Source organism: Panthera uncia, chromosome F1 (assembly GCF_023721935.1).
Source record: "Panthera uncia isolate 11264 chromosome F1, Puncia_PCG_1.0, whole genome shotgun sequence".
Lineage (NCBI taxonomy): Eukaryota > Metazoa > Chordata > Mammalia > Carnivora > Felidae > Panthera > Panthera uncia.
Window position 1 is genome coordinate 23,580,424 of NC_064813.1, and position 21,622 is coordinate 23,602,045.

General features: G+C 40.5%; 1 protein-coding gene across 1 annotated transcript in view; it reads left to right on the forward strand.

The window, feature by feature from the left end:
* The window catches only part of COLGALT2 (collagen beta(1-O)galactosyltransferase 2), a 111,267-nt gene that overhangs the window by 45,324 nt on the left and 44,321 nt on the right, over positions 1–21,622 (forward strand). The window contains exon 2 of the mRNA XM_049634101.1: positions 21,082–21,192. Within this exon, the coding sequence (XP_049490058.1) occupies positions 21,082–21,192 (111 nt within the window). The remainder of the gene's footprint in view (positions 1–21,081; positions 21,193–21,622) is intronic.

Sequence of the window (21,622 nt, forward strand, 5' to 3'; positions counted from 1 at the left end):
AAATTTAGAAAACATTGAGGATTGAACACTACTAAATAAGGTAATTAGTGAATTTAAAACACTACGGAAAAACAAAGCAAAACAGGATAAAGCCAATGAGAGATGAAGGAAGAAAGTAATACATGTAGAGACAGAAATTAATCAAATTGTAACTGAAGATACAATAAAGAGGATAAATAAATCCAATCTATGAATCTCCAAAGAGATTAAGAAATTCAACAAAATCCAGTAGGACTGATCATACAAAAAGTATAAGAAATGAAAAAGAGAATATATAAATGGTGATGCAACTAATATTAAGAACATAAAAGAGTATTAAGACTAAAAACAATTTTGTACTAAAAATTTGAGAAATTAGGTAAAATATTAAATGCTTAAGAGAAAAATGACGAAGAAAAAGAACTCAATAAAGTTAGTAATTCTCTTCCAGTTGATCTATAGATTTAATGAAATTCTTTTTTAAAAAAGAATTTATGTTTATTTACTTTTGAGAGAGAGAGAGCATGAGTGGGAGAGGGGCAGAGAGAGAGACAGAGACAGAGACAGAATCTGAAGCAGGCTCCAGGCTCTGAGCTGTCAGCACAGAGCCTGATGCAGGGCTTGAACTCACAAACTGTGAGATTATGACCTGAGCTGAAGTTGGGCGCTCAACCAAGTGAGCCACCCAGGCGCCCCTTTTTTTTAGTATGCGAGCAGGGGAGAGGGGCAGAGGGAGAGAGAAAGAGAATCTCAAGCAGTATCCATGCTCAGCACAGAGCCCAACACAGGACTTAATCCCACAACCCTAGGACCATGACCTGAGCCAAAATCAAGAGTAAGGCACTCAAACAAGAGTAAGGCATGACGTGAGCCAAAATCAAGAGTAAGGTGCCCCAGATTTAATGTAATTCTAATCAAAGTCCCAAGATGATTTTTCATGAACCTTGACAAGCCAATTATAAGATTTATTTGAAAGAGCAAAGGACCAAGAATAGTCAAGCCATTTCTAAAGCAAAAGATAAATGGTAGAGGCAGTCATTTTAATCAAAAGAGACCATAAAAACAGTAGGAAATTGTTTTACAACTGACAGAGGAATAGTATTGAGAATAAACAAAGAATACTTAGGAGTTAATAAGAAAAATTGAAGAACCCAAATAGAAAAATGGGCAAAAAAACATGAGTGAGTATTCACAAAAAAGAAAGCACAAATGACTATAAATATGTGAAACACTGCACTACCTGATCAGTAATAAAGGTAATACCACAGTACAATATCATTTCCTGCCAGCCAGGTTGGCCAAAATTTTGAGGCCTAACAATATTAGGTATTGCTGGAAATGTACAACAAGAACTCACTGCTGATGATCGGTGCAACTCCTTTGAAAACAACTTGGCATTCACTGGTAAATTTGAACATTCTCAGACCTCTGGCCCGGGAATTCTGGTCCTAAGTACACTGTGGTTCTTTCCATCAGAGGATACATACAATAAAGGCCATAGCAACATTATTCTAATATCATAAATCTAGAAACACCCTAAATGTGCATGGACCATCAAATAGATCACTAAATTACAGCATTGACAATGAAATAACTCCAGATATTAAACATCAACATGTCTGAATTTTAAAGTCAGTGTGAAGACCATAAAAAACACATATTGCATGACTCTGTATAAAAGTTCAAAACCAGTCCAAACTGTTCTTTATTTAGGATTGCATGCATTTGTGGTGAAACTGCAAAGAAAAGCAAAATAATTAATAACCAAAAATGTAGACTAGAGTTTACTGGCTGAGAGGGAGGAAAAATATCTAGGGAAGGCACATCAGGGACTTCAAAGATATTGATAATGTTCTATTTCTTTCACAAGGTGGGGTGTACATGGGTGCATTTACTATTCTTTTGAATATATGTTTTATTCACTCTTGTATAATTTACAGTAAGAAATTTATACTTTTTTACCTTTATATAATGCTTTCCAATGAACATTTAATTTTTTTAATTTTTAAATTTAATGGTTTTTTTTAATGTTTATTTTTGAGAGAGAGAGAGAGAACGAGCACGGGGGGATGAGCAGAGAGAGCAGGAGACACAGAATCCAAAGCAAATTCCAGGCTCCGAGCTGTTAGCACAGAGCCTGACGTGGGCCTCGAACCCACAAACCGTGAGATCATGACCTGAGCCGAAGTTGGACACTTAACTGACTGAGCCACCCAGGGGTTCCTCCAAATGAACATTTTTATCTTACATTTATTTTCATAGCACCTCTGTTAAGCAAAAGTTTGTTTTATCATACAGAAAATAATTTTGAGTTGTAAATGTGTTTGCTTGAAATTCCATACTACCTTGTCTGGGGGCAGATTCCAAGCCTCTTGCTCTATGGAGATATTTCTGTCACCTGCCATCGTCCCATGCCATGAACTCATTTGTTGATGTATTTACTCTTGCATTCATTATCTCACTTAATATGGCTAGCCCCCTTCTTGACTCAGGCACTGTACTGTTGAAATTCTTTCAATAGGATAAAGTTCAAGAATATAAAAAGCTTAAGTAGTTAGTATTTTGATTGTCTGAGAGGCAGTGGCTTCTGGCTAAATATTGACCCCATTTCTAATAGTCATCATCTTCAGCCTGCACAGTATTTTCTTTCTTCAGTATCTCCAACACCTGCTGTGTGTCCAACCCCATCCTTCCCTTTCTCACAGCAGGTATTTCTCACTTAAGACAAAACTGCAAGCTCCTCCAGTCTACATCGTTGCCTCTGTTTAAAGAAAGCCAGTGTGCTGATGTTTGAAGGCAGATAAGCAGCATGGAGCTCATAGGTCTTCACCTCCAGGCTGGCAGGCCTTTGTTGGCAAGGTGGAGAATTTACTGAGCCTGCAGGATATGTCATAACATTGATTTTTGTCTGCAGAGAGATAACTTGGCAGAAAATATCTTTCCCTATACAGAGCTTCGGGGTCCTGTGTTTGGAGCTAGGTCTCCGCATCATGTCCAAATAGAGTTTTCTCTTCATGGGTCTCATTGGTCCTGAGTTTTGGGTCTCTTTATTGAACACAGAAACCCAATCACTATACCTGTAGTCACCTTATCATTGGATGGACTTTCCCAGCTTCTAGTGGCTTCTAAATGTTACCAACTTGAACTCTCTGCATTCCCCTTCCTCATACAGGTTTTCTTTTTGTTAGCCCAAAAGGATCACATAAGTCTGTGATGGGCCTGGCACCGTGTTAGGCATTGAGATTTCAAATTAGTTAGGACGAGGCTGAAAAATTATATTACAACATTCAAAATATAAAAGAAACAGATTTGCTTAATGAGATAACTAAGAGATAGTTTAAAAAATCAGTAAGTTTGAAATATTAAAAACTTAACATCTATTGGAGTTGAGATTGAAGATTAAGGATAAGAAATAAGCAATAAAAGATTAGGAGTAAAAAAAATAAACAGTGTTATAGTTTTTAAAGAAAAATGTAAGAATCTTAAAGAGATTAGGGCCAGATAATACATTAGAATACCCCATAAAAGTACAATTAAAAGAGTATAAATGAAGATAATACACATAAGTGTCCTATTGTAACTGGGAGTTTTTAAAGTAAATTGGATTATTAAATGAAAAAATTGGAAGAAAAACCAAAAGATTTCCTTAGAAAAGCAAATAGTCAATTAAAAAAAAAGGAAAAAGAAAAAACCACATACCAGCTGAAAGCAAGTGCACAAATAATAATACAAGAAGCCTTTGACATGGGTCTGGCTTCCCAAGGCTGAGGGTCTCCATTTATAAAATTATGGCCTGAAGATGTTGGCCGGGGAATTCAACATATTTGTTGTATTCTACTTTGCTAAGGTTTTATTTAAGATATTTTTCATCTGTGTTCAGACATGACTACATATATTTGGAACTGTTCATTATAGATTTGGGATTTGAAAAATCATTTTGGGGGGAGAGGGGAAAATGGGTGATGGGCATTGAGGAGGGCACTTGTTGGGATGAGCACCGGGTGTTTTTCGTAAGCCAATTTTTGACAATAAATTATATTCTTAAAAAAGAAAAAAAGAAAAATCATTTTTGCAAACATATTAGATTTTTAAAATTTTTCTGATTATTTGGGAGATTTTCCACTGAATCAGAGCCAAATGCCTTTTATGGGATTACAGTATGTGTTTCTTTTATTGATGAACCTATTTATAGTTACAATTTCTTGCCATATAAGTTTGGAAATGTTATATGTTGGAAAAAAATGACAATTGATATTATGCATCAATGTTATTATTTCTCTCCATTTTCTTTCTTTTTATTAAATTCATTCTTTCCATTTGTTGTTTATTAGTCTTTACAACAGTACAGATGAGGAGCTGAAGGCTTAGACATGTTAAGTAAGTTATCCAGGATCAGATAGCTGAAGGAGTCCAGGAGCCACCTCAGTTACACAGCTTCCTCCATACAAGGAAATCCTGTAGACAATGTGGTCAGATATACTTGACCTTATTTTCTATCTTTTACAAATCTGACCTAATATCAAATTCTTGATTTTATGCTAGGTATTTTGTTAATCCTGTCCTGTAGATTTTACCACAAGGAGATCTCTTCACCCACTGCTTTTGAAAATTCACCTTTAATTTGCAGATTAATTGGGCTAGAGTTCTGGGTCTATCACCTACTCACTTTGTGACTGATTCCTCACCCATAAAATAGAAAGAATATCTACTTTTTAGGGTATGGTGAGGATTAGATGAGAAAATATATGTGATTCACTTTACAAATCCTCATCTTGAATGCTACATTGTACTAAAGGTGTTCTGTTATGTCTTCATATAGATAGTCCTGGTGAAAATTTTAGTTCCTCTCAGGCTATGTTCCAATCCTCTAGTGAAAACACTTGGGAGAGTGAGTTTGAATCACACCCTGGTATTGCCTAATTCCCTCTGTAAACATCAGCTGTGTGAGACCGAAAATGAGAATTTCACCAGTGACCATGTTATGAGATAATTTACGGAGGAAACTGAAAAATTGGTCAGGAGATTCTGGAGAAATGAACTTTGAACATTGGATATTGTTGACTTTCTTCCCATGGTGCCTCCAGAAGAAGATGGCGGCCACTAAAGACCAAAGCATGCCTGAGACATGGCCTGACCTAAGGTTGGGGAAAGATGGGCAGTAAGTGTTATGATTGGCCTTGCTTGGTCTTGGGGAAGCCATTGTACCCTCTTTTAGGTCTGGAAGGGAAGTTGCAGTCTTTGCCCTGCATTGCCTGGAACTGGACTGTATAATGATGAGTGCCAAGTCCTTCTGCTGGGTTTCTAATTTGGCTCAAAGGACACACCCTAATGAAAGCCGGGAAGAAGAATGACTCACCTGTTGCCATATTTACCATTGACCACAATTACATTTGCTTGAACTCTACCCTGGCCAAATGTCTCCTTGGTGCTTCCTTCAAAGACATTGCTCACATTCCCCACTTTCTCCCAGACAGGTGACTGGGCTCCCCAGAGCCTTACAATAGCTCGGTACCAAACAGCATCCGACTCCTGCCTGTGTCTGGGGCCCACTTGAAGTCAAACTTTCTAGATATGGATTATAAAACAGGAAGTACTCCAAAAGATATTTCCCCAATACTGTATGATTATGTGTTTCATTTTTACAGGTAAAGTATACACATTTTAAATATTTAGTGATTAAAAAGGAGGGTGAGGACAGCAGTCTTTTGTTCAGTTATTCATTTAGCAACACTTTACTCAGGGCTGATGCCAAGCACTGTCCTGGGCTTCAAGTTATAATGATGTGGAGAGACAAGCAAACATATTTTCATGTTGGCATAGCTTATAGATCAGAAAAGGAGAAACAAATTACTCAATAGCATAGAAATGAATACAGAACTGCAACTCTGATAAGTACTAGGAATAAGAGGTACACGGTGTGAAAAGAACTTATAGCCAAGGGACTTGAGCCACATGGGGAGGTCACGGAAGCCCTTGGAAAGCCAAGGGCCAAGCACCTGGTAAATCTAAGATCCAGAGTCCCTACCTTCCAGAGTCACCAGATGAAATTCGGGGTGGCTTTTTATTTTTTTAACGTTTATTTATTTAGTTTGAGAGGGAGACAGAGAATCCCAAGCAGGCTCCATGCTGTCCATGCAGAGCCTGATGCAGGGCTTGGTCCCTTGACAGTGAGATCATGACATGAGCCGAAATCAGCAGTTGGACATTCAACCGACTGAGCCACCCAGGTACCCCAGGGGTAGGTTTTTAAAAAACGAGTGTCTTTGTCATCCTTTCCCTAAATCCCATTTCTCCATTCACCTCAAGGGAAAAGAAGATCCTTAAACTGACCTGCCTGAGAGGAGATAACCAAGGAAACATAAAGTTTTAAGAAACATTAGAGAAATCCATCAGTCATTGTTAAGTGCCATTTGCTCTTCAAGACGTTACTCATATGAGGAGCGCTTGGTTAGGTATGTTTGTTCCTGAGGCATGAAGATGAGGGCCTGTGACCCACGGGGGCTCTAAAATAATGTTAACTGTCCTGTGGCTGTGGCAGTTCTGCCAATAAATAAAGCCTATTGATGTATCTGGCACTTTGAAGACAAAATTACAATTGATTCTTTGTCTTTCTAAAAATATCTCCTGCTGTTTTAAACTTCACTCCAAAATGGGATTTGGAAACCAGACTCTTAGAATAGGGGTTAACCAGGCAATCATCTGAGGCCCACTGCCGGACTTCGAGTCAGACTCCGATCCTTCCTGCCCTCTGAGACTTGGAGGACGAGGTGTTGCCTTTCTGAACCTGTCCCCATCTTTATAATGGGGATCCTAAGAACACCGTGTCATAGGGTTTTTATGAGGATTAAATGAGGTGTTACAATGCGAGTGTTCCTGTCAGTGCCGGACAGGCGTGTGCGCGTGCCCATTCGCTCTCGCTGCCCCGCTGCGTGGAAGTGTGGTGCGGAATGAAGGTGGGGAAACATCCGTAGACTCTGTATTTGTGCACGTTCCCCGCCTCAGTAGCATGTTACAAAGTCACATAGACCCTGGAAATGTTAGGAGCACAGAGTGTTCTTTCCCTCTGACAGTAGTTTTCCATAATAGAGATGGAAAAAAATACCACCTGAATAGTCTCCTGTTTGCCTCTGACACCATGAATAAGAGTAAAATACTCAAAACTCTAAAAAATACTTCTTAGAACTCTTCAATTTGCATATGAGTGTGAGTATAAAATATGAACATGGATCTAACACCTGCTGAAACACTAGTCCCTGCCCCCCACAGCCCCTTGGAGAAACCTCAAGTGAAGTGATGTGGGGAGGCCAGACTTAACACTTTCCAAAGCAGGTAAATTCAAGGCAAACATTTTCTCTCTCCCTCCTAAGCTGGCTGAGAGTGTTATTACTGGAACCAAAACAACAGGTATCCGGTAACAGTGATGGACTGGACAGAGATTTTTCATCGGCTGGAGCCAAGGTCTCATTCTAGGTGATTCTGTGGGAAAACAGCCTTGAATCCAGTTTGCAAGTTGGACAGTTTCTGATTTTGTTCATGTTCCTACCCAATTTTTTCAATGGGGTAGTAAGTACTATAGCAGAAAGGAGTTTTATGACTTTGAAAAAAAAATCAAAATGCTGTATATGGGTTTAGTAATATTCTGCATATTTGCTGCGCGTTTTGCTTAAGTGGTGGACCCTTAGTAAATATGGGCACTGTGTTTTTATTGTTCATCAGTTTATGCAGGCATTTATTCGCTTAGCCATTCGACAAGCACATGATGAATGTGTACTGGGCACAGTTTTGGAGCGAGAAATTTGGACACATGGACTGAGAACTCTAAATGAAGTTTTGAAAAAAATGGGTTCAGAATGTTCGAAATCACACTTTTCCCTGAAAACCCATCATATATGGAAGCTGAACCTGTGTCTGTAAATGGAATGAAGTGGACCAATGCTTCATGTGTATTTTGAGCATTTCCTTTGAGGAATTCAAAGAATAGATTCTATGGAATCTATCTTTCACAATCTGGCAAAATATATTATTTCAGAGAATTTTTCACACATTTATTTTTTCAAGTGGGGCAAGATGCTGGGGACCCACCCAGAAAAGGGCACACATCTTCATTGCTCATCCCTTTCCCAAGGGACATCTATCATCTCTGGACCTGTAAGTTGTAAGCCAACAAAATACAGGTAGCTCTGAAAACACATCATCCTGTGTTTGCCTGTCTCTCTGCCTCCACACATATTGTTCCTTCTTCTGGAATACTCTGTCTACCTTCCACCTCCCTCTAAATATCTGCTCATTCTGCAAATTTTTAAAAATGCTTATTTATTTATTTATGTTGAGAGAGAGGGAGGGAGGGAGGAGGAGCAGAGAGAAAGAGAGAGACAGAGGCAGAGACAGAGACAGAGAAAGAGAATCCCAAGCAGGCTCCATGATGTCAGCACAGAGCCCAATGCAGGACTCGATCCCACAAACCATGAGATCATGACCTGAGCCAAGATCAAGAGTTGGACACTTAACCGCCTAAGCCACCCAGGCACCCCTCATTCTTCAAATTTCAATTTGGGCTTCTCATCCTTTGACCTTCCACATCTTTTCAGCCACCCCTCCTCTCTGGCACTTGGACACCTTGTTATGTGCCCATTGTTTCAAACATCACACCCAATCATGATTATTTATTTACTTATACACCTGTATTTCCTTTTAAACTGTGAGAAACTAGGAACGTCTTGACACCAGTGACAAAATGTTGTTTCCAGGCGGTGCCATGATGCCCGGCACAGAGGAGACGCACAGGAGATGCTCAGGTGTCTATCAAACTGAGAGAGTCATGCAGAGGTTGTCACAGTTCTTGGGTTACAGTCTGATGAGGAAGGAACCATTCAATCAATATTTTTTGAGCACATACTATGTCCTAGGCAGTCTTGTCAGTGCTAGGGATAGAGTGGTGAAGAGAACAGACAAACATCCCTGCTCTTGTGGAGCTTGCAACGTGCTCCTTAAGTTGGATGGTCACAGGCGCAGCTAAACATTCTATTACTAAGGAAGAAGAGGAAGACCAATACTGAGACAGTTAGGAGTCATTACCACACTGTTCTCTCATAGTCTCCGTATTTAAATGGACACACCTATTTTTTCTTCCGAAAAACTGGTAGACTGTGGTAGTTCTGGTTTGTTCACCTTAAATGCACCTGTTGAGCTTTGTTGTATACATCTTAAGAGCCACCTCAATAGGCTGTCTAATTTCTTATTTGAAAGTGTGTGTGTGTGTGCATGTGCGCACGCATGTGTGTATGTTGGGGATGGCGAGGGAAGGGCCAGCTTTCAAAGTAAGTGTTCTTGAGAGGTCCTTCACATGTTGTCGGTGCCTCGCAATAACTCACTGAACTCGGTATGTATGGCAGCTGTTATTAGTCCATTTTACAGATGGCAAAACAAAGTACAGAGAGTTCAAGTAAATTCATTAAGGTTGTAGAGCTGGTTGGCAGAAGAGCTATGTCCCCCCACTTGGTACTTTTTCATTTGATGAAGAATGTGGTTAGTCAAATAATAGTGAGTCTCAAGTAACTCCGAATCAATGGGTGACTAGCGTATTTACTGTCATTTTTGAGTACAGTTAAAAGTCTACAGAAACAAATGAGTCAAAGTAAACCTTTCTGTGTAGAGCATGGACACTTCTTTGAGCTTTCTCCTGATTTCTCCACTCGAATGACCACTTTGCCTTCATATTTTCAGCCCAGTTCAGCAGGCTTTCCTTTCCACATGGAGAGTGGCTGCAAGGGTGAGGTCCTCCCTAGTGCCTCATTTAGCAAGCCCAGTCCTTGGGCTGTGACTCTCTCTGTGGTCGCACCGGCCCCAGTTCATCATGACCTCATTGCTCATGGGTTCTGTGTTTTGCCAGGGCATTGCCCTGCCAGGCCCGAGCACTGACTGTTTACATTGGTGGCATCTGCTCAGCTCCTCTGCTGAGACGTGACTTCTTGCATACTTGCATCTGTCCATGTCGCATGAAATCTGTACGTGGATATGGCAGAGCAAGGGATCCTTCTTCACTGCACTGGAACAGAAAACTGGGGATTTCAGAAATTGAGAAAAATACATGTCAAAGATGAAGTATAAGTGAAAAGAGCATAAACTTTGGGAGAAAGTCTCTAAGCCTCAGATTCCTCCTCTGTTAAACGAGCATAGTAATACCTCCCTTGAGAATTGCCATAAGGATTAGAGTTGTATATGCAAAATGCCTAGTTAGTGCCTGGGACATAGTGCAGCCCATAAATGGTAGAGAAGAAAATAAAATATATTTTCTTCATTTTCCATAAGATTTAAAATGTGGGCAGCAATCCCAAGAGAAATGAAAATATACGTCCACACCTGAATGTACATGAATGTTCATAACAGTAGTATTCATAATAAATAAGAAGTAAAACAACCCAAATGTCTATTAGCTGATCATTGGATAAACAAAATGTGGTCTATCCATACCATGGAGTATTATTCAGACATAAAAATAAATGAAGTATTGATACATGCTGCAGTACGAACTGGGGAAACAATACACTAAGTGGAAGTCAGACACAAAAGGCCACAATTGTATGATTTCCTTTATATGCAATGTCCAGAAAAGGCAAATTCATAGAGACAGAAAATAGAACAGTGGTAACCGAGGGCTGGGGCAGGGGAGAATGGAAAGTGATTTCTAGTGGGTACAGATTTCTCTTGGAGGTGATGAAAAGGTTCTGAAATTAGATCATGGCAGTGGTTGCACAACTATGAATATAGTTAAAAACCACTGAACTGTATGCTTTAAATGGGTGAATGTTAGATATGTGAATTATATCTCAATGAAGCTATCATTTTTTTTGAATGGGCAATCAGTATGCCTTATTTGCTATGCAAAGAGAGGTTATATATGGTATTTGTTGGGAAGTGTACCCACTCCATACTGTCTGGATCATTGCTTTTTCTTTTTTCTGATCCTATTGCTATTAGACTGAAAGAAATATTTGTCCAACTGTGCATGTTTGTCTTTCCTTTTTTTATTGGAAATGCTTCCTTTGTTTGTGAAAGCAGTGGAGTGGTATTATTGCTCTCCTCCCAGCCGTATTTGAAATATTTAATTACTGAACTGTGTGTCCTGAGTGTGCACAGATGGATGGACCGTGGCTATTCAGAGCTGAAATAATGTGGCCTTTGTGTTGGGTCCCTGGTTTCCAGAGGTCCCTTTTCATGCTGGAACACGTTCATGCCTAAAAGTTCTGCCTAAAACTTCTTGTAGGATACAAACAGACTTTTATCTCTAAAACCTGGATATCTGACTTCTCTTGGAACAGTGGAAAATCTAGCCTTTCTGGGCACATGTTCTAGCATGGCAACAGTCTGATAGAGCCCACATGCGTCCCTTCTCTCACACTCTTAGCTCAGACATAGTTTCACTCCTTGATGTTATCTATGCTCAGCCTTTATAGGCATTTGGATTTTATTGGGAAAAGTTTTCCTGAATTGTTCATTCATTCATTCATCAGGCCCATGGTTAGTGCCTGTTTTTTTTAATTTTTTTTTTAACATTTATTTATTTTTGAGACAGAGAGAGACAGAGCATGAACAGAGGGAGACACAGAATCTGAAACAGGCTCCAGGCTCTGAGCTGTCAGCACAGAGCCCGACGCGGGGCTCGAACTCACGGACCGTGAGATCATGACCTGAGCCGAAGTCGGACGCTTAACCGACTGAGCCACCCAGGCGCCCCGGTTAGTGCCTGTTTTACACAGTAAACTCTGTTAGGTGCTGGCATAGTCCTGTCCTCAGGGAAGAGAATCCGGTAATGGAGAAAGACGGAGAACCGGATAATCACAATGCAGGAGAAAGACAATCCTGGCAGTGTGGGCAGAGAATCGATGTGTAATTGCAGATTTGGGGCATCCCATCTAGCCTGAGGTGTTTGGGGGGTAGAGAGCTTTAGGGATCCAGGAGACTGTGTCCCTGGATCCTGTGTGTCCTCTCTGTAGTATCAGGTCTCTAGTTGACCATGCAGGAACATGTTCCACTAGTAATTCTGTTTCTTCAGGGCACACCCACATAATGAAAAACTTAAAAGAACTGGAAAATCCAGCAAGGAAGAGAAAAGAGGAAATGAGGAGTGGGTGAAAAATAACAGGAAGAAGAAACAAAGGGCAAAGGAGAAGAAAAACAGGAAGAAGAGTATTTACACAAATGAGAAACATATTTATCTTGTCTCAGACACTGCTGCTGATATTTTCATAGAATTCCAAGAGTTTTGACTCCAAGGAAAATTATGCTGAAATGAACCTCAACAAAGCTTGGTGACAGATGGTGGCTGCACTTGTGGCGAGCACAGCATAAGTGTAGAGCTGTCCAATCACTGTGTTGTACACCTGAAGCCAATGTAACATTGTGCATTATAACACTGTAATGACAAGGAGTGAAACCGACTATGTCTGAGCCAAGAGTGTGAGAAAAGGGACACACGCGGGCTCCATCAGACTGTTGCCATGCTAGAACGTGTGCCCAGAAAGGTTAGGTTTTCCATTGTTCCCAGAGAAGTCAGATATCCAGGGTTTAGAGATAAAAGCCTGTTTATATCCTACAAGAACTTTTAGGCAGGACTTTTAGGTATGAACATATTCCAGTATGACAAGGGGTCTCTGGAAACGGGGACCAATCTTTCATTCTAAGATGATCATTCTGGTCCTCTTGATCAATGTCCTTGTCAACGCATAGAATTCCTTCCGATCTGACAGGTGAGTGCAGTGGGGGAATTTTGTACTAGGGTTGGGATGGGGCATCTGAAGGAAAAGTCCAGGCTCTGACATCCACCCTTTGCATGACTTGAGCAAGTCATAACCTTTCATCCTCAGCCTTCTCTTCTATAACATGGGGCGATGTAATTATAGGGCTCAGAATGGGCTAGTGCCTGTCCACAGGTGAGGGGTTCTTAACACCAAGAGAGGCAAACTATACCTCAGAATCCAAAGTGTCAAGAAATACCTCATTTGTAATATGTTTGATTAAGTTCATCTGCACTTTAGTACGATGGCGTTGGGCTCTTGAATTGACTTCTCACTGGTCAGTTGGCAATTTTTACCATTTCCTTTTCCTATCCTTTAGGAATGAAATTGATTCTTTGGTTGATTGCATTTTCAGAAACAGAGTTTTGTTTTGTTTTTTTGTTTGTCTTTTATATCACTCTTATCCAGTCTTCAGATGTGCAATGCCTGTGATTGTTTCTGCGATTAAATGGGACATCTGGAGGAAGGATGTTGAGGGAGTAGAAACATTTATTTTGTTGGTGAGGAGGGTTTCGTGAGAAGTGAGTTTTCCTGATTCCTCAGTTCTTTGGGAGGAGCTGCTGCTAATTGATATGGCAGGACCTAGGAAAAGGCTTTCGTTGGGAGAAATCCCCAGCCCCTGGTCCACATCCATCTCCTTAACCATATTCAGATCTAGTTTTCACCCAGCAGACAGATTCTAGGTCTTTAAACAGCTCTACACAGTAAGCAAGAAGCAGGAATCTATCAGCATATTTTGCCAAGTGGCCAAGCATATCTCTTCCCCTTGGCAGAGTACTTGGTGAGGCTTCGCCTGAGAGCAGAGAAAGAGGTGGTGGGACTTTGATGACGAAAATAAATTTGTCTGCTTCAAAAAGTGGAATCTTATTTTTAGGTGTGAGCTCTTTATTTTCTACATCCATGAGTCTTCCTTGCTGGATGAAAACAAGTTCAGAGGGTAGTTCAGTTTTTGAAGTCCCAAGTTGGAAAATTCACTTTTGCCAACTTACTAGTCATGGTGTGAATCGTCCGGGTGATGACTAACCTCGTTGTTCATTCCATCACCATTTCCTTGAGCCTCTGGGGTTTGTATTTTGCAGGTTCTGGGGCAGCAAAGATCAAGCACTGCGCACTGTTGCCTTTGTCGTGGCCCACCGATTACAGCCCTGTTGTTCTGTAGCACTAGAAGTCTGGGCTTTCTGGGGTGGCAGGGAAGCTGAGAACATTCCCTAAGGGTCAGTGCAGATGCAAGTAATCGGGAGGACCACGTCCTCAACATCTGTGGTTCACCTGCTGCAAGGTCCAGTCTGCATCCTCAACATGGCTCCAGTGGCCCCACACTTACCAATGTGAGTTTAGCCCTCACAACCTCGGAAGGACTTGTGGTAAAAATAAATGAGTTAGTTCTAATTATTTCAAGTTGGCTGTTGGTTTAAGAGCCAAGACTGAGGAATGAAAACTGACCTTCTGGAACAAGGAGAAATGTCAGTGTGTTTAGACATTGCCAGAGAAATCTCAATATTTTTCTTTTGGCCCAGCCGAGTAGTAAAATCATATCATCATGCAGACATGTTTATTTACTGGTCTGCTCCATGAACTCTCACTTTTCCCTGTAACAGTGACAAGGCACTTGCCGGCCCCGGGGAAATTCATTAACCAAGGAGATGCCCTGCACTGTGGTGTTGATGGTATTTGCAGTACGTGCTTCTCTTTTTCCTCATTTGACTTTGAATCTGAGACTCGTGGGCCTTTGCTGATGTGCACAGCTAGAGAACAGGAAATAGGAACTAGAAGCAGAATCAGAAAGTGGAGGTGCAGCCAGCATTATGGTGAGTAATGGCCCAGACTTTCCTCTGAAGCCGAGTGGATGCTGCACTTGTTTCTATCAGCTCTTCCATTTCGAATACTAGCTCAAAAGAAAGCCAGCAAGGACCGATGGACAGAGAGGCGACCGACCGCGAGCACCACAGGTGAATCAGGGCCACAGCTCTCCTGGTGGAGGCAGCCCTCTTCATGGCCGGCAGGTGAAGTACCAGGGTACTTCTTAGAGCTAAAGAGAAGCCACTGTCGCATGGTGACCTTCCAAGAAAATCAATTATGTGAGGACTGGCATGACTCAAGAGCTGAGCTCACCTTACTATCTCATCCTGAGCCAGAGAGACCCAGGGAAGAGAGGAAGCAGGCTGTTGATGTAAGCAACTGTAAATCGTAGGCAAATCACCTCTCCAGAGGTCTCTTCACACATTTGTTTTCTTCAAGGAGCCCTTGAGTGATGTCTGTTACCTTGCTGGGTGCCTTTCCTGGCCTGAAGGGAGAAGGCTAGCAGACCCAAGGCTCAGTTTCTATGGGACTGGAAGGAGCTTTCTGTGGGGTGACATGCCTGGGCTTCCCCTGAAGGGGATCATACATCTTGACCCCTCAGTTTCTTAGCTTGATGGGAAAGGCCTTCCCAGCTGCAGCCTTTTCTTGTGGAGAACTTGCAGCAGGGTAGGCACCACACGGTTCTCCAGGGCTCTGAAAATAGAGGTGTTCACTTGAGACTTGTGTTTCCCCCTGGGACCTCACATCCGGGCCGTTGCTATCTCTCTCCCCAGCCCTCTGTGTAGACCAGCGCCCGTGTGCTTTCGTGATTGTGGATTCGAACGGAAACACATTTTTGGTCAGAGGGATGAAAAAGGCAGCAGTTAGAGTGTCTCCCTGGGTTTCTGTTTATTCGCCTGTGCCAGGGGCGTGGAGGGACAGAGCAGTTTGTCTTGAGGGGGGATGGCAAGTCTTCCTCAGTGGGCTGGTGTGGTCAGCGCTGCTCTTCCCCTGGAACAGGGCAGGAGATCAAAGACCGGTGTGCATGGACCTCCGACCACATCTGGAGGATTTGTTCATCTGCCACGAAGCCTGAGAGCAAAAAGAATCTTAACAGTTTGGGGAAGTAATTGAACAGGCAATTCTTTGCACTCAAGAAGGAGAATATTTCAAATCTGTGCTTCTGTTGTCTTTTTTTTAATGTTGTATTTACTTTTTTGAGAGAGACAGAGAAATAGATGTGAGCAGAGGAGGGGCAGAGAGAGAGGGAGACACAGAATCCGAAGTAGGCTCCAGACTCTGAGCTGTCAGCACAGAGCTCGATGCAGGGCTTGAACTCATGGGCTGTGAGATCAGAACCTGAGCCAAAGTCGGATGCTTAACCAACTGAGCCACTCACATGCCCCTGTTTTTAATTAGACACATCCACTTTTGCATACATCCAAGAAGCTCATTTCTAAGGATGTTTGTTAGTAGTGGATACTTGGGCAGAGTCTGGAGTTGTTTAGTCGTACACCAGGAAAATAATTTTCATACAATGAGACCAACTTTGTTAAAATGATGAGGAGATGCATCGATGTAGGCAGGGCAAAGTGTAATGAAGAAACAGCAACCAAGGAAAGAAGTAGATGCTGTGTGAATTTGCCCACACTATTTATAGTAATTGGACAAGCATGTAGAATTCCCATAACTTTTGGCTAACACTGCAGTCAAGATGTTTTTTTATCTTGTTTGGTTTAACTTACTCTTGTTCTAGTATCTTGAGCAAAGACTAATGTGCATTAGAGTTGATCCTCCAATTCAGGAATTGCTCTACCCATGCTTCATGCAGTGAGATGAATGGGTTGACTCTCAAAGTGCCCTTCATGGCTACTTGGCTGGTGGCTTGTGGCCATGTATCACAGTGGACATGATTGTCAGCGACAGTCTGAGATTCTTCACTTCTCAGCACAATCGCAAGCTAGATGGAGCCCTTGGCCTCTTCCATGTTGCTTTCTGGCCCGCTTTCCTGCCTCCTTTTATTATCCCATTTTCATCTGAAAGTGATCACCTGGTGTCACAACACTGCACATGTCCCTCAACAGCTGCACACATCACCTCACTCCCCATCTGGTTAGTGGAATTTCCAAGTGTGTCTGCGGGTCTCCTCCTCTCCTGGACCTTCTCCTGAAAGGAGGAGCTGATTCTAACCTGATTTCCAGAAGAGACTTGAAAGGAGATTGGATTGGCCATTGGCATCAGCTCCAGATTTTCTTTTTTTTGGAATAATATTTTCAGTAAGGCTAGTTTTAGTTCAGATATCTAATCTTGTAAAGTGAGATTTTCAAATATTAGTCATATGCCTCGATCCCCCATTTTTCTTTACCTTATGGCTTAAGTCCCGTAGTTTCAAGCTACTTGGTGTTTTACAGAAATTTACTCTCTATATAACATGGGGCTTCACTATGCTTTGCTTAACAATTTATTGTTTTCTCTTGAGCACTTCTGAATATTCTCTCCTTTAAAGATTTTTGTTACTTTGGGAGTAGCAGTGACTTCCAAAAGCTCAGGTAGGGAGAACAAGAGCCATCATAGATTGTGTTTAACAAAGTCCTATTTACTGAAATAGCCATATATGGACGAAGTAACCACTGTTCGCTTCTCCTCTTTTGCTCTTATCAAGGCCATGTTCCCAGGGAACCCCTGCTGCTGCTAATGCCCATGGCTTTTCCTTCCAGGAGGGACTGCTGAATTGCCCATAAAATCGAAGCGTTTTTACTCCCTTTGAAGAATCTCAGACACCTCTATCTTCCCATGACTCTTCTGTTTACTCTTTCTGCCTTCTTCCCTTCTTCCTTTCCTTCCTTCCTTCCTTCCTTCCTCCCTTTGTTTCTGTTTTAGTTTTATTCAGTGTGGTTTTTAAAAATCAGGAATAGATGTTGAATTTTGTTAAAGACCTTTTTAGCATTTACAGAAGTAATCATATGATTTTTCTTGGTCCATTAATATAGTGAATTATATTAATGGGTTTCCTTTTATAATGAATAATCCTAGGCTATGCTATATAATGTTTTCTTAATAGGATGTTGGGTTCTGTTTGTTAATACTTTATTTAGGATTTTTGTGGCATATTCATTAAAAGATATTGGTCTGAAGTTGAGTGTGTGTGTGTGTGTGTGTGTGTCTTCCTCAGATTTAGATATTAATATCGTATTTGCATTATTTTTTTAATATGAAATTTATTGTCAAATTGGTTTCCACACAACACCCAGTGCTCATCCCAACAGGTGCCCTCCTCAATACCCTCCCCGACCTACCCCTCCCTCCCACCCCCCATAAACCTTCAGTTTGTTCTCAGTTTTTAGGAGTCTTTTATATTTTGGCTCCCTCCCTCTCTAACCATTTTTTTTCCTTCCCCTTCTCCATGGTCTTCTTTTAAGTTTCTCAGGATCCACCTAAGAGTGAAAACATATGGTATCTGTCTTTCTCTGTATGGCTTATTTCACTTAGCATCACACTCTCCAGTTCCATCCACGTTGCTACAAAGGGCCATATTTCATTCTTTCTCATTGCTACGTAGTATTCCATTGTGTATATAAACCACAATTTCTTTATCCATTCGTCAGTTGATGGAAACTTGCATTACTAAAAGAACTTGGAATTTTCATTTTTTTCTCCTAAGCTCTGGAGAACAAGCTACATAGCATTGGAAATATCTACTATATTAGGATATCTCGGAGAATTCTACCAGGAAACCGTCTGGGCCTAATGTTTTCTTTTTTCTCTTTCTTTACTTCTTTCTTGGTAATTGTTCTGTTTAAGTTTTACATCTGTACTGAAGTCAATTCTGTTAACATGCATCTTCCTACGAAATCCTCCATTATATCCAGTTTTTAAATTTAGTTTTTGAGTTGTGAAAAGTAATTGCTTGTGATTTTTAAAATAATTTCTTTCATATCAATCATATTCCCTTCATCCTTGTCAATTATTTTATATTCCTGGGCTATCTTGATTAGATTAATAAATGGTTGTTTTGTTAATTTTCCTGAAAATTTTAGGGGAGGTTGATGGGAGGATAGGTGAAATAGGCAAAGAGGATTCAGAGTACACATCACGATAGGCACTAAGTAATGTATAGCATTGTTGAATCACTATATTGTACACCTGAAACTAATATAACACTGTATGTTAATTATACTGGAATTTTACAAAAATAAAACATTTAAAAAAATTTTTTAATATTTATTTGTTTTTGAGAAAGAGGGAGAGAGAGCATGAGTGGGAGAGGGGCAGAGAGGGAGACACAGAATCCAAAGCAGGATCCAGGCTCTGAGTTGTCAACACAGAGCCCAACACAGGGGCTCAAACTCACAAACCACGAGATCATGACCTGAGCCAAAGTCAGATGCTTAACCAACTGAGCCACCCAGGTGCCCCAAAACTAAAACATTTTTTTAAAAAAGAAACATTTTAATTTATTTATTCTACTCTTTTCCTGTTTTATGCTTCTGGACTTTCTGCCTTGATTATTTAATAGAGTTGTTAACAGAATTTTTTTGTTTTATTACCACTTTCTAGTTTTATTACTTTATTATTAGAGAATATCTTCTTTCAATTTTGTGGAGGTTTCTGTGTAGTGTAATTGTTGGTCAATTGTGAATGTTCCACATGTGCATGAGAAGAAAGCATAGTCTCACTGTGCTCTATAGATTCTCTGTAATATTTACTTCCTCCCATTTGCACCATTTTCAACTGAAAGTGGTGTGGTATGCGACTCTTCATCTCCGGGTTGTAAGTTCAAGCCCCACGTTGGGTACAGAGATTACTTAAAAAAATAAAATCTTGGGGCTCCTGAGTGGCTCAGTTGGTTAAGTGTCCAACTTTGACTCAGGTCATGATCTCACGGTTCGTGGGCTCAAGCCCTGCATCAGGCTCTGTGTTGACGGCTCACAGCCTGGAGCCTGCTTTGGATTCTGTCTCTCCCTCTCTCTCTGCCCCTCCCCTGCTTTTGCTCTGTCTCTTTCTCTCTCAAAAATAAACATTAAAATAATAATAATAATAAATAAGATCTTTAAAACAAGAAAGTGGTATACTAACATCTCTTATTAATGTTCCTGTTTTTCTTTTGAAGTCTCCATAGTTTCTGTTGTCAGGGGTCAACAAACTACAGCCCGTAGATCCATTGTTTGCTCTTGTAAATAAAGCTTTATTGGAATACAGCAATGAACATTCATTTGCATACCACTTATGACAGCTTTTCTGCTACAAAGGCAGAGTTATAAGTATTTGCAACAAGGAGTGTCTGGCCTGTGAGCCTAAAATATTTACTATCTTGGTCTTAAAGAAAGTTTGCCAGCCCCTGTACTATATGAAGCTACATGGATATTCACATTTATTGTTTTCTTGATGTGACTTACGTCCTTTACCATTATAAAGTATCTTTCTTTGTCATATTTAGTTTTTTTTTTTTTGGCCAGAATTCCACCTTACTTGATGTCAAGATTATAATTCTTTCTTTCTTCATCTTTTCCAATTGACTGATACATCTCTTCCTTTTTAGGTGTTCTTTATAACTTTGTTTTAGATGTCTTATATACAGCATGAATTCTTTTTGTGATACAATTTTAAAAAGGTTTTGTTCTAATAACTGAGTTAAATTCCTTTATAAGCAGATTGGTTTGTTAAACTTTTAAGGTAGAAACAAGTTTTGTATACATTATTTGAAGACTTCTGAAGGTACTCTCTTTTGTGTAAGTAATGGTAATGTTAATCCAAAATAGGTAAAAATACCTTAGATTTTCAGTTTCATATTGGGAATCATTATCGTCACCTTCCTCTCGAGTGTATGTAATGCCAGTACCACCGATTAGCAATTTTGCTGTGATTCGAAAACAAACTTGAGAGGAGAATGCAACTGAATTATTGTGTAAATTGAGATCGTTGTTAGGGATGTTAAAAGACAGAGTTTACTTCTTGGATAACTAAAAATGAAGCCAAAGAAAATTTCCAAAAAGATTAGCCTACTCTGGCTTAATTCATTTTCTGCTTATACAATTTTAGTACAACCACTTACAGATTCTACTATTGGCCGAGCCCTGCTTAAGGAACTAATGACACAAAAATGATTTTTTTTAAAAATATTTTTCTTTTTAACCTTTATTTATTTTTGAGACAGAGAGAGACAGAGCATGAACAGGGGAGGCTCAGAGAGAGGGAGACACAGAATCTGAAACAGGCTCCAGGCTCTGAGCTGTCAGCACAGAGCCTGACGCGGGGCTCGAACTCACGGACTGCGAGATCACTACCTGAGCCGAAGTCGGACACTTAACCGACTGAGCCACCCAGGCACCCCGACACAAAAATGATTTTAAGCAGTATCTCTCACTTCAGAATCCGTTGTCTCGTTTGGACCATGAGGGATATCATTTTCATATATACATTTCTTCCCCCAGAACTGGCCATTCGCCTTTCAAATAACCCGGGCTCTTTGGGATTAGCCCCCTCTTTCTTTGGATGGTTACTGAGATATATTGTTCTTTCTCTCACGCAGGGTGGCCACAGATCACAACGTGGATAATACAACAGAAATACTCAGGGAGTGGTTGAAAAATGTACAGCGGTTCTATCACTATGTGGAGTGGAGGCCTATGGAGGAACCAGAGTGAGTAGCAAGACATTTTGTGAACTATTTATCCCTACTCCCTTAAGCAGTTTTCCAGCCAGGCAGGGGTCTAATCTTGGAGGCACATATGACTTCTTGGTTGTCTCTGTACCTAGTAAGTTACAAGGACCTGCCATTTCTTCCTTTGACAGAGCTTCACATTTCTCTCTTCCTCTTTACCCTTGCAGCTACCAGCCAAGTTCAGGTTTTCCTTAGTTCACAAATAAATTGCCCCAGCATACATGGTAAAATAGTTATATTATTTATTTACATATATGTATAAATATTTTGTATTTGATGGGATCATAGTGAAAACTTGGCATAAATTATGTATATACCTTGCTTTTTTTACTTATATTTTCATAATCATTCCATAGTGATAATTAAGGGGTTTCTTCATTATTTTTATGACTTCTTAGTATTCATTGTA